The sequence below is a fragment of the Brassica oleracea genome, chromosome C9 (assembly GCF_000695525.1).
Source record: "Brassica oleracea var. oleracea cultivar TO1000 chromosome C9, BOL, whole genome shotgun sequence".
Classification (NCBI taxonomy): domain Eukaryota; kingdom Viridiplantae; phylum Streptophyta; class Magnoliopsida; order Brassicales; family Brassicaceae; genus Brassica; species Brassica oleracea.
This window is the reverse complement of record NC_027756.1, coordinates 25,639,758-25,654,047: the sequence shown is the minus strand read 5'-3', so window position 1 is coordinate 25,654,047 and position 14,290 is coordinate 25,639,758. Positions and strand designations below refer to the sequence as shown.

Sequence of the window (14,290 nt, the reverse complement as noted above, 5' to 3'; positions counted from 1 at the left end):
ATATTCTTCATGACTCCAAAGTTCACATGTCCTAGCCGTGCATGCCATGTCCATGTAACATCAGTTTCTTGTATTTGAAGACACTTCGGATATTCAACCTCCATTGGCGTCTTGTACAATCGGTTTGGTTGCCTTGCGACTTGTACTAATAGCCTTCCACGGGGGTCTTTCAGCATCAGTAAGTCTTCTTTCATATTGACCTCACAATCCATCTCGGTTGCTTGTCCAAGACTTATGATATTGTGTTTAAGACTTGGGATGTATTAGATATCTTTGAGTGTTCTTCTCTCCCCTGTTTTCCCGAAGAACGTGATCGAATCTTTCCCAACAATCTCAACGTTTGATCCATCATCGAATTTGACTTTGCCTTTGATGCTCTCATCTAGGTTTGAGAAGAACTCTCTCTTGCCTGTCATATGGTTACTTGCACCATTGTCAAGGTACCATATACTCGTATTTCCATCCATTCATCGAACCTCTTAGGAAACACTCTCTCTTCGTTGAGGAATACTACTTCATGCATATATAATGCATCTGCTTCTTGTGTTTCCGTTAGGTTAGCTTCTTCTCTTGGTCGTGTAGGACAATGTGACACGAAGTGCCCTATCTTGTCGCATCTCCAGCATTTAACCTTGGAATAGTCCTTCTTGGTCTTGTCTGAAGCTTCTCCTCCTTTGTTATGACCATCAGAACCATTAGACCTTCCTCGTCCTCTTCCTCTTCCACCATAACCTCTACCTCAGCCTCTTCCTCGCGAGTTGCTATGGCTTCCACGACCTTGTGCATCTTTCTTTACAAACATTAGCTTCGATTGATCTTCATCTTGGGTTTCTTCTTTGATGCGTTCTTCGAAAGCCTTCAATCTCCCAACAATGTCTTCGAATCCCGTTGAATTTAGATCCAACACTTGTTCTAACGAAGCTACGTTGTGAATGAACTTCGTTCTTAGAAGTCCCTTTAGAAACTTCTTTACCATCTTTGATGCTTCCATTATGTCTCCTAACGCAGCTGCTCTCGATGCTAAGCCTGAAAGTTTTCCTGCGTAGTCATCCACCGTGTCTATGTCTGTCATCTTCAGTTTGTCGAACTCAGACATCAAAGTTTGTAACCTTGCTTCTCTCACGCGATCAGCACCTAGGTTACGGGATTTGATAGCTTCCCAAATCTTCTTCGATGTATCATGTTCTCCGATCTGAAGTATTAGCGCTTCTGGGACTGATTGAAAGATTAGATCAATCGCCATATTGTTCTTCTTTGCATCATCGCTCCCTGGATCAATCGTATCCCAAACTTCGTATAAACGAAGCATAACTTTCATTCGCATCGACCATACGGTGTAGTTGGTCGATGTTAGCATCAGACATTGTATGTCCTTCTTCATCTCAAGACCTTTATCACGTGCTTGAGAATCGTCTCTCATGTTTTGATCGAAGTTACAACTCCTCCTGTAAACGACCTTCGAAACCTGGCTCTGATACCAATTTAAAGTTGCACAAGCACAAAGATTATAAGAACTTCTCTTCTTATTAGATTTAGAAACTCTCTCAAAACTAAACCTTTCAATGTGTTTCTCTTGATGGAACATCTCTCCATGAGAACTCTTTATATAGGAAGAAGCTACATATTTTCCTAAGGGCGAAGATACATCTTTTTCTAATAATAATATGGAAACATTCCTAAGCTCGATATGTTTTCCTTTTTCCTTAACCCATCAAACTTCACTTTAATGAGTTTACTTGCTCCTTAAGTTAATTGTAATTATCCAGCATCGTAACATCTCCATCGGTGGTGGTTTAAATGTATCATATTCATTCAGACTCAGTCACTTTTGAAAAATTTCTGTCGCACTCTCCGTAATGTCACCATCGGTGGTGGTTCTTGCAAGAAAGGAAAACGATTCGCACAACTAGTAAAAACACCAAACATAAATAACACCAAACTAAGTCAAGTGGTAAATCGAAATTTTAACACAAAGCCTAGACGAAAATCTTCCGATAATGAAAAATAAACTAGGCCAACGCAGTAACATCGCATGAGACCAAATATTCCAAAAGTTACCTCAGAGATTCAGAACTCCAATGTTGTAACACTCTAAAAAGTAACAACGCTCAAAATAACATGAACATACAAAAATGTTGTTTGATAATTAGAGAAAAAAATCTACTATGCTTCAGTGTTGACTTCATGTCTGGGTAGCATCTGCCCACAGAGCATTTGCCCACATATTAGCAGCTAGTGTGCCGCTTCAATTATTAGCATATTCTCTTCGCTGAGATCGGAGAGTTCCTACATCTCCATTTTCTTCATAGAAAGTTCCTGCATTTCCATTTACCAAACTATTTTCTCTAAGCTGTTCACATTTTTCATTTCAGGAGGAAATTCATCGGATCGGCAGAGTGTACGAAGAAAGTTATGTAATTCAGCATAAGCTAATACAAGTTCTGCTTGTGCTTTAAAAGGAAATGGTGGTGCAGATATAAAAATCAGAAAACGAGATTGGAAAATACCAAAAATCGACTTGACTACATTTCTCAAAGATGCATGTCATAAGTTGAACAATTCATTCTGATAACTAGGATCACGTCCTTGCCCTTTAAACTCTTGCAGGTGATACTTTGTACCTCTGAATGGTGCTAAAAAATTGCGACGATTTGCAAATCCACAATCATCAAGATAAAATTTCCCTGAAAGTTATACATCACATAAATATATAAAATACAAAAGTAATATTATTTTTATTTAAAATGCATATATATATAAATATCTTCTGAAACTAGCAATCTGCTAGTAGTCCGTGTTAAAGCATCACTTAGTACTTTTGAATCGTGAGCATTACCTTCCCATCCACTAAGAACATATAAAAAATTGAGATCAAAATTACAAGAAGTCAATAAATTTTGTGATATTTTTCCTTTCTGATTAAGGTAGCTCGTTGCATTAGAAGCAGGCACTATTGAATCAACGTGTGTGCTATCAATAACACCAACACAATCCTACACAAAATTACAACATTAGCTATATCATCTAAAGTTAAAATAATATACTTTAAATCAAAAAGTACCTTGAAGTATGGATAATATTCATGCTTTCTCTTATTTTTTGTAGGTATTATGAGTCCAGGTTTAGCCATCAAACTTGGGGCAATAGAGTTTAAGACCTATAAAACCTTGTGAAAGTTTGTACTTGCAGCAAATTTTGATCTCTTGAATATGTCAATTGTGTAAAAATATTTTGAATTCTGACCAATAGTGAGCAAAAATGTAGCCACCATTTCTTCAAGACACATCTATTGAGTATCTCTGAGAGGTGTTTTCTCTTAGATAAGATGACACAATTTCACAAAAACTGATGTATACATACGGTACACTTGTCAAAAGTGTTCTGGATCTTCTTTGAGAGCATTTTAGATGTAGTTGTAACCAAATTTTGTGATAGGTTGGCGCATCGGACGTTCAATGTGTTTATTCTTCATAACGTAAGGCTCTAGTTGGATTCTCCAATATGATAACATAATGTCAATTTCTAATTCATCATCTTCGTGAAAAAGTTGGTCATCTCTCCCAAATTGCTCCATGATGCAAAGAAACCTGTACCTATAAAATAATACAATATATTAAATAAAAAATTGACATCATCACATAATTGACAAAAAAATGGATCATAGTATGCCACAATTAATATATGCATGAAAACAGAAAAAACAAATAATATTGAATGAAATGTAAGAGAAACAACTGAAATTTCATTCAAACAAATAACTCTATGGAAAAATAAATTATTAGTAAACCAACTATTCATGAAAACAGTCTTCCAAAAACAAAGTAAAAAACCTAAAACATTAAAGACCATCAAAATAATCATATAGAGCCAAGATTGCTATGGATCCAACCAAAACGTTCTTATACTGTCATGTTTTTTGAGAAACTTTTCATCCCAAGCAAATTAATCAAGGTGATAGCTTTGTAGCGAATATGATTGTCTAAATTAGGAATCTCCTTCATTGCTTCCCATATATTATCCTCTTTTTTTTCTCTCAGCTTCCTTTTCTTCATCGTCTCGCTTTAGGTTTTCTTCTCTTTTCTCAGCTACTCTTTGTTGTATGACACTCAGGATCTTGTTGCTAAATTTGATCATAGAATGTGTTCATATCGGTTTAGTTTCGGGTTCGGTTTGGTTTGGTTAATTTGAGTTTTATAAAACTCAACCCAATTAAAACCAAAGTAGCTTTGGTTTGGGTTTGGTTTGGGTTTAGTTTGGTTCGGTTTAGTTCAGTTTGGTTTAGATTTAGTTTGGTTTTCTTTAAAAATCTATGAAAAAAAAAACAATTTAAAGCTCGATGACAAAACTCTTAACCACGTCGAAGGAAGAAATACATAATAAGCAAAGAGCAGACTATTTGTAATCTAATTAGCGTAACAAAGACTTGTAAGCATTCTAAAACCTATTAACTAAAAGACTATTTGCATTTACCTTTTTGTTTTTATTGGTCCTATAATAACTTTGTTTCATAATTTAGAGAATGAAAATTGGAGAAGATGAACGAAACGAGATGGCTACGATTTAGATGCTTATAGCTTTTAGGTTTTGTTTTCAGAAAACTCTTTAGGTATTAGGATTATTTGAATCATATTTGGATTTTTTTTTAAATATATGGAAGTTAATAACAAATGGAAAACGAAACTTTAACTAAAATTTACAATATGTTAACATATATATATATATTTATAGATAAAAATATATTGGATTATTGGTTTGGTTCGGTTTGGTTTGGTTCGGTTTGAACCCAAACCAAACCAAACCAAACCATTCGGGTTGAGTAAAACATGAACCAATTGGGTTATGTAAAGAGCACGGTTTGGTTTGGATCGGTTTAACTTCGGTTGGTTTGGTTTGGATCGGTTCGGTTTGGGTTTTTTGCCCACCCCTAATCATCATGATCAATTTCATCATGATCAATTTCAGCTCATCTGCATCATTAGTAGCTTCCCTTATAGACTTTTTCCTCAGATGAACCATTTCTGCACAGTTTGAAATGACAATTCAAAGTTTTCATCACTGCTTCGATGAAGATTATGTTTTCTCTCACTTGAGTCTTCTCCTCAACTCTAAAAGTACGAGCATCTGTAGTGTCATCCATTCCAACTGCAGAACCACTGGTAGCTACACCATTTCCAAATATGAGTTGCAGATCTTCAAAATTTCCAACAGAATCATATCGTAGATAGGCATGAGTAGGATGTTTCTGTGGATAAACAAAAATTGTTTTCAGTTATAAGATGTTTGAAAACTTAAGTTTTGATGCTTAAATTTATGTAATCATACATACCTTTAAATACTCATCCCACACTTCATCTGGAGCAGTATATCTTTTTGTGTCAGTATCCCATCCAAATCCGGAGTTGAAGCATTGAAGATCCAAATAGTTTTTGTGTATGGTTCTCAAAAAAATTATTCTACTTAGGTAGTACTTGTGTTCTTTTTGGCATCCAAGTTTTTCGTTGAGAACTTGTAAGATTTTTTGTTCCAATGTAAACTTGTTTATTATACCACTAGCATCATGCCACTTTAGATGAATTTCATCGACAAGTAGATTAATCAAAAGTTTTGTTTCCCCTGGTCTCCATTGACCATATGTACCTTTTTCTTTACTTTTTGTGAATTTCCCATTAGCTAATTATAGTAATATATCACATCATTCAAATTTAATATAGACAGAAAAAGAAACACAAAGGAAAATATGAATAAAGAACACAATCAAACAGAACATGCATGTTTTATGTAATACACAAACATAAAAGTAAAAGATATAAAATTTCTAGCAAAGCTAATGAATTATAACTCGTCTTTGACTTGGAGAGAATTTATAGAACATGAATATGTCGGAAAAAGAAAGTGGATAGTAACCAATGTGGTTTTATGCATTTTCCTGTTCTGCTTTACTTCTAATCTTTAGAAGTAGAGTTTTGTTAGGAACACAAATATTATATTTTTGGATTGGGTTTTATTTATAATTTGCTACGCTTTTGGTTTTATTTAATTTACTCTGACAACGTCACATTTAATCTTGTAACATGTATTATTAATTTTCTTGTATGCATTTAGAGAGAAATTAGTAGAGAGAAAAGATAGGAACTAACTTTTACCTGCAGATCCAGATACTTTTTGAAAATTCTTGCATCTTGTGATCGATATTCCCAAGGTAAAGTCTACACTTTTATTTATGCTATGAAATGAAGGATTCTAGGGGTTCATGAAATTATGGATTTATAAAACATAGAGGTAACACTTGATGTAATAAGGGTTTTTTTTATGAATAAAATTTAATATTCATTCAAAAAAAAAAAAAGAATAGAAAGCGTTCCTCATTTTCCGTTGAAAAGGAAGGTAACTATCGTAAGACGAAAAACGCTGCGTTTTGGTGAGAGGAAAATAAGGCGATCTTGAGTGCGACGGTTTCTGGGTTCGATGGAGACTGCGATTCCGCCGGATTTGGGGGGGGGGTCAGATCGAGAAGAAACTAGAACAAAGTTGGGTGTCGATAGCTCAAGATAAGAAATCTCTGAAGAAATACGATGTCGAAATTGTTACAAAGGGGGGGGGAAGCAAACGGTGGAGATTCCGGATGAGGTAATCACTGAATCGACGCCGTTATGGGATGATTTTCTAGTTGGGAAGTTTTTGGATCTTGCTCCTCACGTTGCAAAGGTCCACATGGTGTTAAACAAAATCTGGAGATACGGTGATTTATCGACAAAGGTGGGTATATGAAGTGAACGCCACAACTATGCGATTCAAAATCTCATATCAAAAGGCTCGTGAGAAGATTCTCAGGCGTGGTGTGTGGAATATTGTAGGAGTCTCGATGGTAGTTTCGAAATGGGTTCCAAGAACGGAGGAGGAGAAACAGGAGGAGGAATCGATTCCCATGTGGATTCACTTAACGAAGGTTCCACTGCATATGTTCTCTTGGGAGGGGCTCAGTCTGATAGCGAGTCCAGTGCGTTGTCCAGTAAAGCTCCATCCGGAGACGATTGCCTGTACGAGTTTTGAAGTTGCGAAGGTCTTTGTTAATGTGGATGTCTCGAAAGCATTACCAAGGGAAATGACTTTTTCAAAGGATGGAGAAGAGTTTTTGGTGGAGTTCCACTACCCGTGGCTTCCTTCAAGGTGCAAGCATTGTAACAAATGGGGTCATAATCAGAAAGTGTGTATCTTGAAGGGGAAGAATAAGGAAAAAGGGGTCCTCACAAGATCAAACTCTAAGGATGTAAATACAATAGAGAAGATAGAGGAGGGGCAAAAGGAGATAGGGGAGATGAGCAGGAATGAGACTTCAGAAGAGGTTTCAACCTGTAGAACTGAGGAAACGGTAAAGGATATAAGTATGGGCAAGGAAAAGGAAGTTTCTGAGGTTGCTTGGGCGCTGGTATCTCCGGGGAAGGCTGGTAGATCACAAACAAATAATCCGAAGGAAAATGATTCTGAAATTCTGATCTCAACCTCAAAATATTATGTGTTGAGCGCAAATGAAGAAGAGGAAGGTGAAATAGTGGAAAAGGAAAAAGAAAATGAGTATGAAGATTTGGAAGTTAGTGAGAAAATGGAGGACTATGAAGAGGATATAGAGGATGATTTGTTGATGAGCAGTAAAGGAAAAGAGAAATCGGTGGTAAAGAGGGGAAGGAAGAAAGATCAGAAGACTATGGCTCGGGCTGCTAATCCAGTCAAGAGTAGAAGGTCTTCTCGTTTAAAAAAATAATATGGCGGGGTTCTTTTGGAATGTGCGCGGATTCAACAAAATTTTGAAACATTCCGTCGTCAAATAGTGGGTAAGGGATAAGGATTTGTTATTTGGATGTGTGTTGGAAACAATAGTAAAAGAAAGTAAAGCAGGGAATATCTTGAAGTCGGTGTTTGGTGATTGGTCAGCAATGATGAATTACGAACATAGCCAAGGAGGTCGGATCTGGTTATTCTGGAGAGAGTCAGTCTGTATGACTCCGGTATATAAGTTAGATCAGTTCATTATTTTCTCAGTTGGGTTACAAAATGAGGAGGAGTTCTTTTGTACGTTTATTTATGCGAGTAATGGAGCTGAGGAGAGGAAGGTTCTATGGAGTGATCTATGTGATCACCATTCTTCACCTATGTTCAGGAATAAAGCTTGGATGTTGTTGGGTGATTTCAATGAGATTCTTGATGGGGAGGAGAGTACTGGATTCACAAATATGGGAAGGCCACCGTGTGGAATGAGAGATTTCCAAAGGATGGTTCTGCAATGTAGTCTATCAGATATGGGTTATCAGGGTCCGCTTCACACTTGGTGCAACAAGAGGGAACACGGGGTGATTTGCAAGAAGCTTGACAGAGTGCTGATAAATAACGTTGCACTTAACAGATTTCCAAATGGATACGCAAGGTTTGAACCAGAAGGTTGCTCGGATCACTTGAGGTGCAAGATTCAGTTATTGCCGCAAAGTGAAAAAATTCGAAGACCGTTCAAGTATGTGAATTCCATTGGGAGATTAAAGAGTTTTATCCCTATGATAAAGGAGTATTGGGAGTCGACGGAGGTTCTCTTTCTTTCAACGTCTGCCATGTATAGGTTCTCAAAGAAGCTTAAGAATCTGAAGCCACTTATTCGCAACTTGGGAAGGGAGCAGTTGGGAAATCTAACGAAGAGAGCTCAGGAGGCTTATGGTATCTTATGTGAGAAACAGAAAAATATTTTGTTGCAACCTAATGAGATCAGTGTACATGAGGAAGCTGAAGCTTATGAGAAATGGATTTATGTGGCTGGGTTGGAGGAAGATCATCTGAAGCAAAAAGCAAAGCTACACTGGTTGGAAGTTGGGGATCTTAATAATAAGATTTTCCATTGCTCTATTAAAACTCGTAAAGCACAGAATACTATAAGGGAGATCAGAGGTATAAATGGTGTTATACTTAATACTCATGGGGAGATTAAGGTGGAAGCAGAAAGATATTTCTCTGAGTTTCTGAATCAGTCTCCTAGTAATTATCAAGGGGTAACTTTGGAAGAGCTAACTGAGCTACTGCAGTATAGATGTTCTGAGGAGAAGAGTGTAGAAATTTGGAGGCTGAAGTCTCTGCTGAAGAAGTCCGTAAAGTGTTGTTCTCTATGCCGTCCCATAAATCTCCAGGCCCTGACGGTTTCCCAAGTGAATTTTTCAGAACAGCGTGGTCAGTGATAGGGCATGACTTCACCGTTGCAGTTCAATCAGTATTCAGATTCGGTTTCCTTCCGAAGGGTGTTAATTCAACCATTCTTGCGCTTGTTCCCAAGAAAAAAGACTCTATGGAGATGAAGGATTTCAGGCCGATTGCTTGCTGCAATGTATTATACAAAGTGGTGTCAAAGATTCTTGCAAATAGGTTGAAATTGATACTGCCTAGTATAATTTCCGAGACTCAATCCGCGTTTATCAAAGGGCGGTTGCTGCAGGAGAATGTCTTATTGGCTTCTGAACTGGTGAAAGACTACCACAAGGAATTTGTGACGCCAAGAGGGGTAATGAAGATTGATATTTCCAAGGCATTTGACTCAGTCCAATGGTCTTTTGTTTTGAAGAGTCTTGAGGCTTTGGGGTTTCCAGAGAGGTTTATCAGATGGATTAAATTGTGCATCACTACTCCCTCTTTTTCCGTTCAAGTAAATGAAAATTTAGCGGGTTATTTTCAGAGCTCTAGAGTGTTGCGTCAAGGTTGCTCGCTTTCTCCCTATCTTTTTGTGCTCTGTATGAATGTTCTGTCCAGAAAGATTGATAAAGCAGCGGTTGAGAAGAAGTTTAAGTTTCATCCTAGATGTAAGTCGATCTCTCTTACTCATCTATGCTTTGCGGATGATTTAATGGCTTTTGTGGAGGGGACGAAGGAGTCTATCCAAGGAGCTTTAGCAGTGTTTGATATCTTTGATGAGTGGTCGGGTCTTATGATAAGCATTGCCAAGTCCACATTATATCTAGCAGGGGTTTCGGATAATGAGACAAAAAACATATTATCTAACTTCCCATTTGCAAAGGGTGATCTCCCGGTTCGTTATTTGGGTCTACTCTTGATGACTAAAGTGATGAGGAAGCAAGATTACTTTCCTCTTGTGGAGAAGATTAGAGGTAGAATCAGTACTTAGACCACAAGATTTCTCTCGTTTGGGGGAAGATTACAACTGATAAAGGCTGTAATTATGAGTGTGGTAAACTTCTGGTCAACGGTTTATCTCCTACCTAGGAAATGTATTAAGGAGATAGAACATCTTTGTGGGGCTTTCTTATGGACAGGACCAGAGCTGAAAGCTACGGGAGCTAAAGTGGCTTGGTCGGTTATCTGTCAGACGAAGAAAGAAGGAGGCTTGGGTATAAGAGATCTAAAAGTTGTAAACAGAGTAAATGTACTAAAACTCATTTGGAGATTGTTCTCGGGTAAGTCTCTATGGGGGAGATGGATTGAAGCGAATCTGCTGAAAATGAAGTGTTTTTGGGAGATAAAGGAGAAAACGCAAATGGGATCATGGATGTGGCGAAAAATGTTAAAAATGAGAGATATAGCAAGGAGGTTTCATAAGAGAGAGTTGGGTAATGGAAGGCATATCTCGTTCTGGTTTGATTATTGGTGTGACAGGGGTGTTCTGGCTTCTCTATTGGGAGAGCGTGGAATTGTGTGCTTGGGGATCAGGAGAGAGGCTACTTTGGAGGAGGCGGTTATGTGTGTTCGAAGAAGGAGGAGTCATCGATCACAAATGCTGAATGAGGTTGAAACTCAGTTAGTGCTGGCTAAGGAAAAGTTCAGAGAAGGAGTGGAAGATGGTAATTTATGGAAAAGGAGAGAAGGGTATAAAAAAGAATTCTAGACTCATGAAACCTGGTCACAAATGAGAACAGTGGGGGAGAGTTGCTGTTGGTCTAAAGCCGTATGGTTCTCTCAGGCGACCCCAAAATATGCGTTCATGACCTGGCTTGCAGTGAGAGATAGACTGTCTACTATGGATAGAGTCTCTAAGTGGAGGCAGGGTGTTGATGAGGTTTGCGTGCTCCGCAAAAATGCACCTGAGACTAGAAACCATCTATTCTATGAATGTCCCTACTCTTCTCAGATATTGGAGTATCAAACTAGTGGTATTCTTCTCAGTGCACAAACAAATGTATGGCCTGAGGTTTTAGCTCATTATGGATGAGAGTTTGGAGAAGAAGAAGAGATTTTGCCTAAGATATGCTTTTCAGGCGACAATTCATGCTGTGTGGATTGAGCGAAACAAGATCAAGCATGAGGTGAAGCCTCTCCCTATTGCAACTGTGATGAAGTTAGTGGAGAAAGAGATCCGTAACAAGCTAAGTATTTTGAGATCAAGAGGAGTAAAAGGATGGGAAGATGGACTGCAGTTTTGGTTTGGTACTAGAGTGTAAGTCTTTGCTCAAAAATAGGATTCTAGGGGTTCATGGAATTATGGATTTATAAAACATAGAGGTAACACTTGATGTAATAAGGGTTTTTTTGATGAATAAAATTTAACATTCAAAAAAAAAAAAAAAAAAAGAAGAAGAGAAGGCTCGGTCAAATAAAGTCCCTAATTCATAGTTGACTTAATAAAATTAAACTCACAAAAAGTCAATGTCAAGCAGTAAACAGAAAACGTTAGTAAATTTCTCTGGCCTTCTTTTCATCTTCATCTTCCTCCATTTTCTTCCTAGTGGAAAACCAGTGATCATAAATCAATTGGGGGACGATTGAAGAAGAGATTTCTGAAAAATTCTTCTATGAAAACGAAATTTCCAACCATTTGAGCATGAAAAATAAAAAAACATTGCTTAGATAAAGAACCAAATTTATAAGAGCCAAAAAACATTGCTTAGAAAAATAAAAAAAACATTGATGTGTTTATAATAATTTTGTTGTGCAAATGGAAATGTGTAATTGATTGATAATGAAATCATTGTGAAATATAGTAGGGGAACACTTTGAATTGCATAACTAAAATCAGGAATTAATCTAGATTTTTGAAAAGAAGGAGGGGATTTCTAGATCTTGTTCTTGCTTTATGTTTTTGTATTCTAGTCTTTGTAATCCCCCCTAATGTTGTAAGGTGAATGCAACAAATAGGATTGTAACGTTTATTGTGCTTGTTGTATGTCTATGAATGTATCACTTTGACATTTTGAGACTACTTAAGATGAATGTTGGATCATTGGAGACTATTTAAGAAGACAAAAAGAAGTGCATTGCAAACTGAAAATGTGAAAATTACATGAAATAAATTTGCATAATATAAAGTAAAAGATAAGAGGATTTCAGTCTATAAGATAGAAGATAATAGAATTACATTAATGCTAAGAGATCATCAGCTGTTTTTCCTTGATTGAATGCCACACCCTATGCTTCTTCGTCTGAAACAAATTCAACAGCTTATGTATCAATTGGCATATAAAGACCATATTTGAACTCACAATCACACGAAAAAACGACAAACAAGCTTTAAGCTCAGACCAAATTAAATCAATAGCTTTGGGTCCTATTGCGGGTGCTGTTGCAAGTTTTGTTGTAGGTATTGTTATAGATTTTGTTGCAGGTTATGTTGCAAGTGCTATTTTGTTTACATGCCCTTCATCGGTTGCTTGCTTCTTATGAGTGGAGGCTTCCGAACTGGAAACTTTCATCTCTTCATTGAGATTTGCGGGAATTCTCTTCTCCTGTCATCTTTCAAATCGATTTAGGGTTCTTGTTATTTGATTTGGGGAAAAAAAGACATAAGTGTTTAAACTGATTAAAAGAAACTTATTAACATTTTCTGTTTACTGCTCGAGTTTATCTTTTTGTGAGTTTAATTTTATTAAATCAACTATAAATTGGGGAATTTATTTGTGTGTGCAATAGTTGGAGAATTAATTTGTAAATTTCAAATCTTAGAGAATTAAATGGTCATTTCCCCGCAATCACACTTATAAAAAAAAAAATCAAATTTTGTAACTTATATCTTTATATTTGTTTCTTATAATTTTACTTTTAAATTTATGCCAATTTGCAATTTCTTTCCCTTGTCTTCTCAGTCAAAGCTATTTAACTTTCATCTCTTCATTGAGATTTGCGGGAATTATCTCCTCCTGTCATCTTTCAAATCGATATAGGGTTCTTTTTGATTTGGGAAAAAAAAAAGACATAAGAGTTTAAACTGATTAAAAGAAACTCATTAACATTTTCCGTTTACTGCTCGACTTTATCTTTTTGTGAGTTTAGTTGTATTAAATCAACTATAAATTGGGGAGATTATTTGTGTGTGCAATAGTTGGGGAATTTATTTGTAAATTTCAAATCTTAGAGAATTAAATGATCATTTCCCCCACAATCACACTTATAAAAAAGGTTTCAACTTTTGTAACATGTATCTTTATATTTGTTTCTTATAATTTTACTTTTAAATTTATGCCAATTTGCAATTTCTTTTCCTAGTATTCTCGGTCAAAGATATTTAACTTTCGTCTCTTCATTGAGATTTGCGGGAATTATTTTCTCCTATCATCTTTCAAATTGATTTAGGGTTCTTGTTATTTGATTTGGGGGAAAAAGAAGACATACGTGTTTAAACTGATTAAAAAAACTCATTAACATTTTCCGGTTACTGCTCGACCTTATCTTTTTGTGAGTTTAATTTTATTAAATCAACTATAAATTGGGGAATTTATTTGTGTGTGCAATAGTTGGAGAGTTTATTTGTAAATTTCAAATCTTAGAGAATTAAATGTTCATTTCCCGCAATCACACTTATAAAAAAGGTTTCCAATGTTGTAACTTGTATCTTTATATTTGTTTCTTATAAATTTACTTTAAAATTTGTGCCAATTTGTAGTTTCTTTCCCTAGTCTTCTCAGTCAAAGCTATTTTATTGCATTCACAGAAAACAAAGCTAAGAATCAAAAATATGTCGGAAGTGGGATTTGAACCAATGCCCTCTCACGAGGACCAAAACTTCTCATGAGTGAACTTAGAGAATATACCCTTGCATTCATTCTCCTAGAAACGGCCCCATTTCACACTCATTAGGTGATTGACCATGAAAAGTATTGAGTAATACTCTGCTTTGGAAGCTATGTAATCATTAAAAGCTTATGCTTATCCTTCTCACATTTGTTAGCACTTTTATCATCTTAGGAGCTGGGAAGAGACTACTTTGTCTCAAGTGCTTTGGTTAGATTCAGTTTGATTTTGTTTTCCCTTTGAACCTACGTCTTGGGATCTCCAGTCATGATAAGTAGGGTTGCAGTCAAGCATCCTCATTTTTTAT

General features: G+C 36.4%; 1 protein-coding gene across 1 annotated transcript; it reads left to right on the top strand.

Annotated features, from left to right (window-relative positions):
• The first annotated feature begins 6,784 nt into the window (after nucleotides 1-6,784).
• On the top strand, nucleotides 6,785-11,420 carry LOC106314644. Its single transcript, XM_013752485.1, has 6 exons — nucleotides 6,785-7,737; nucleotides 8,156-9,069; nucleotides 9,165-10,133; nucleotides 10,299-10,823; nucleotides 10,899-11,038; nucleotides 11,178-11,420. Exons 1-6 carry the CDS (start codon nucleotides 6,785-6,787, stop codon nucleotides 11,418-11,420), a joined length of 3,744 nt encoding a protein of 1,247 aa, XP_013607939.1.
• Nucleotides 11,421-14,290: the final 2,870 nt, after the last annotated feature.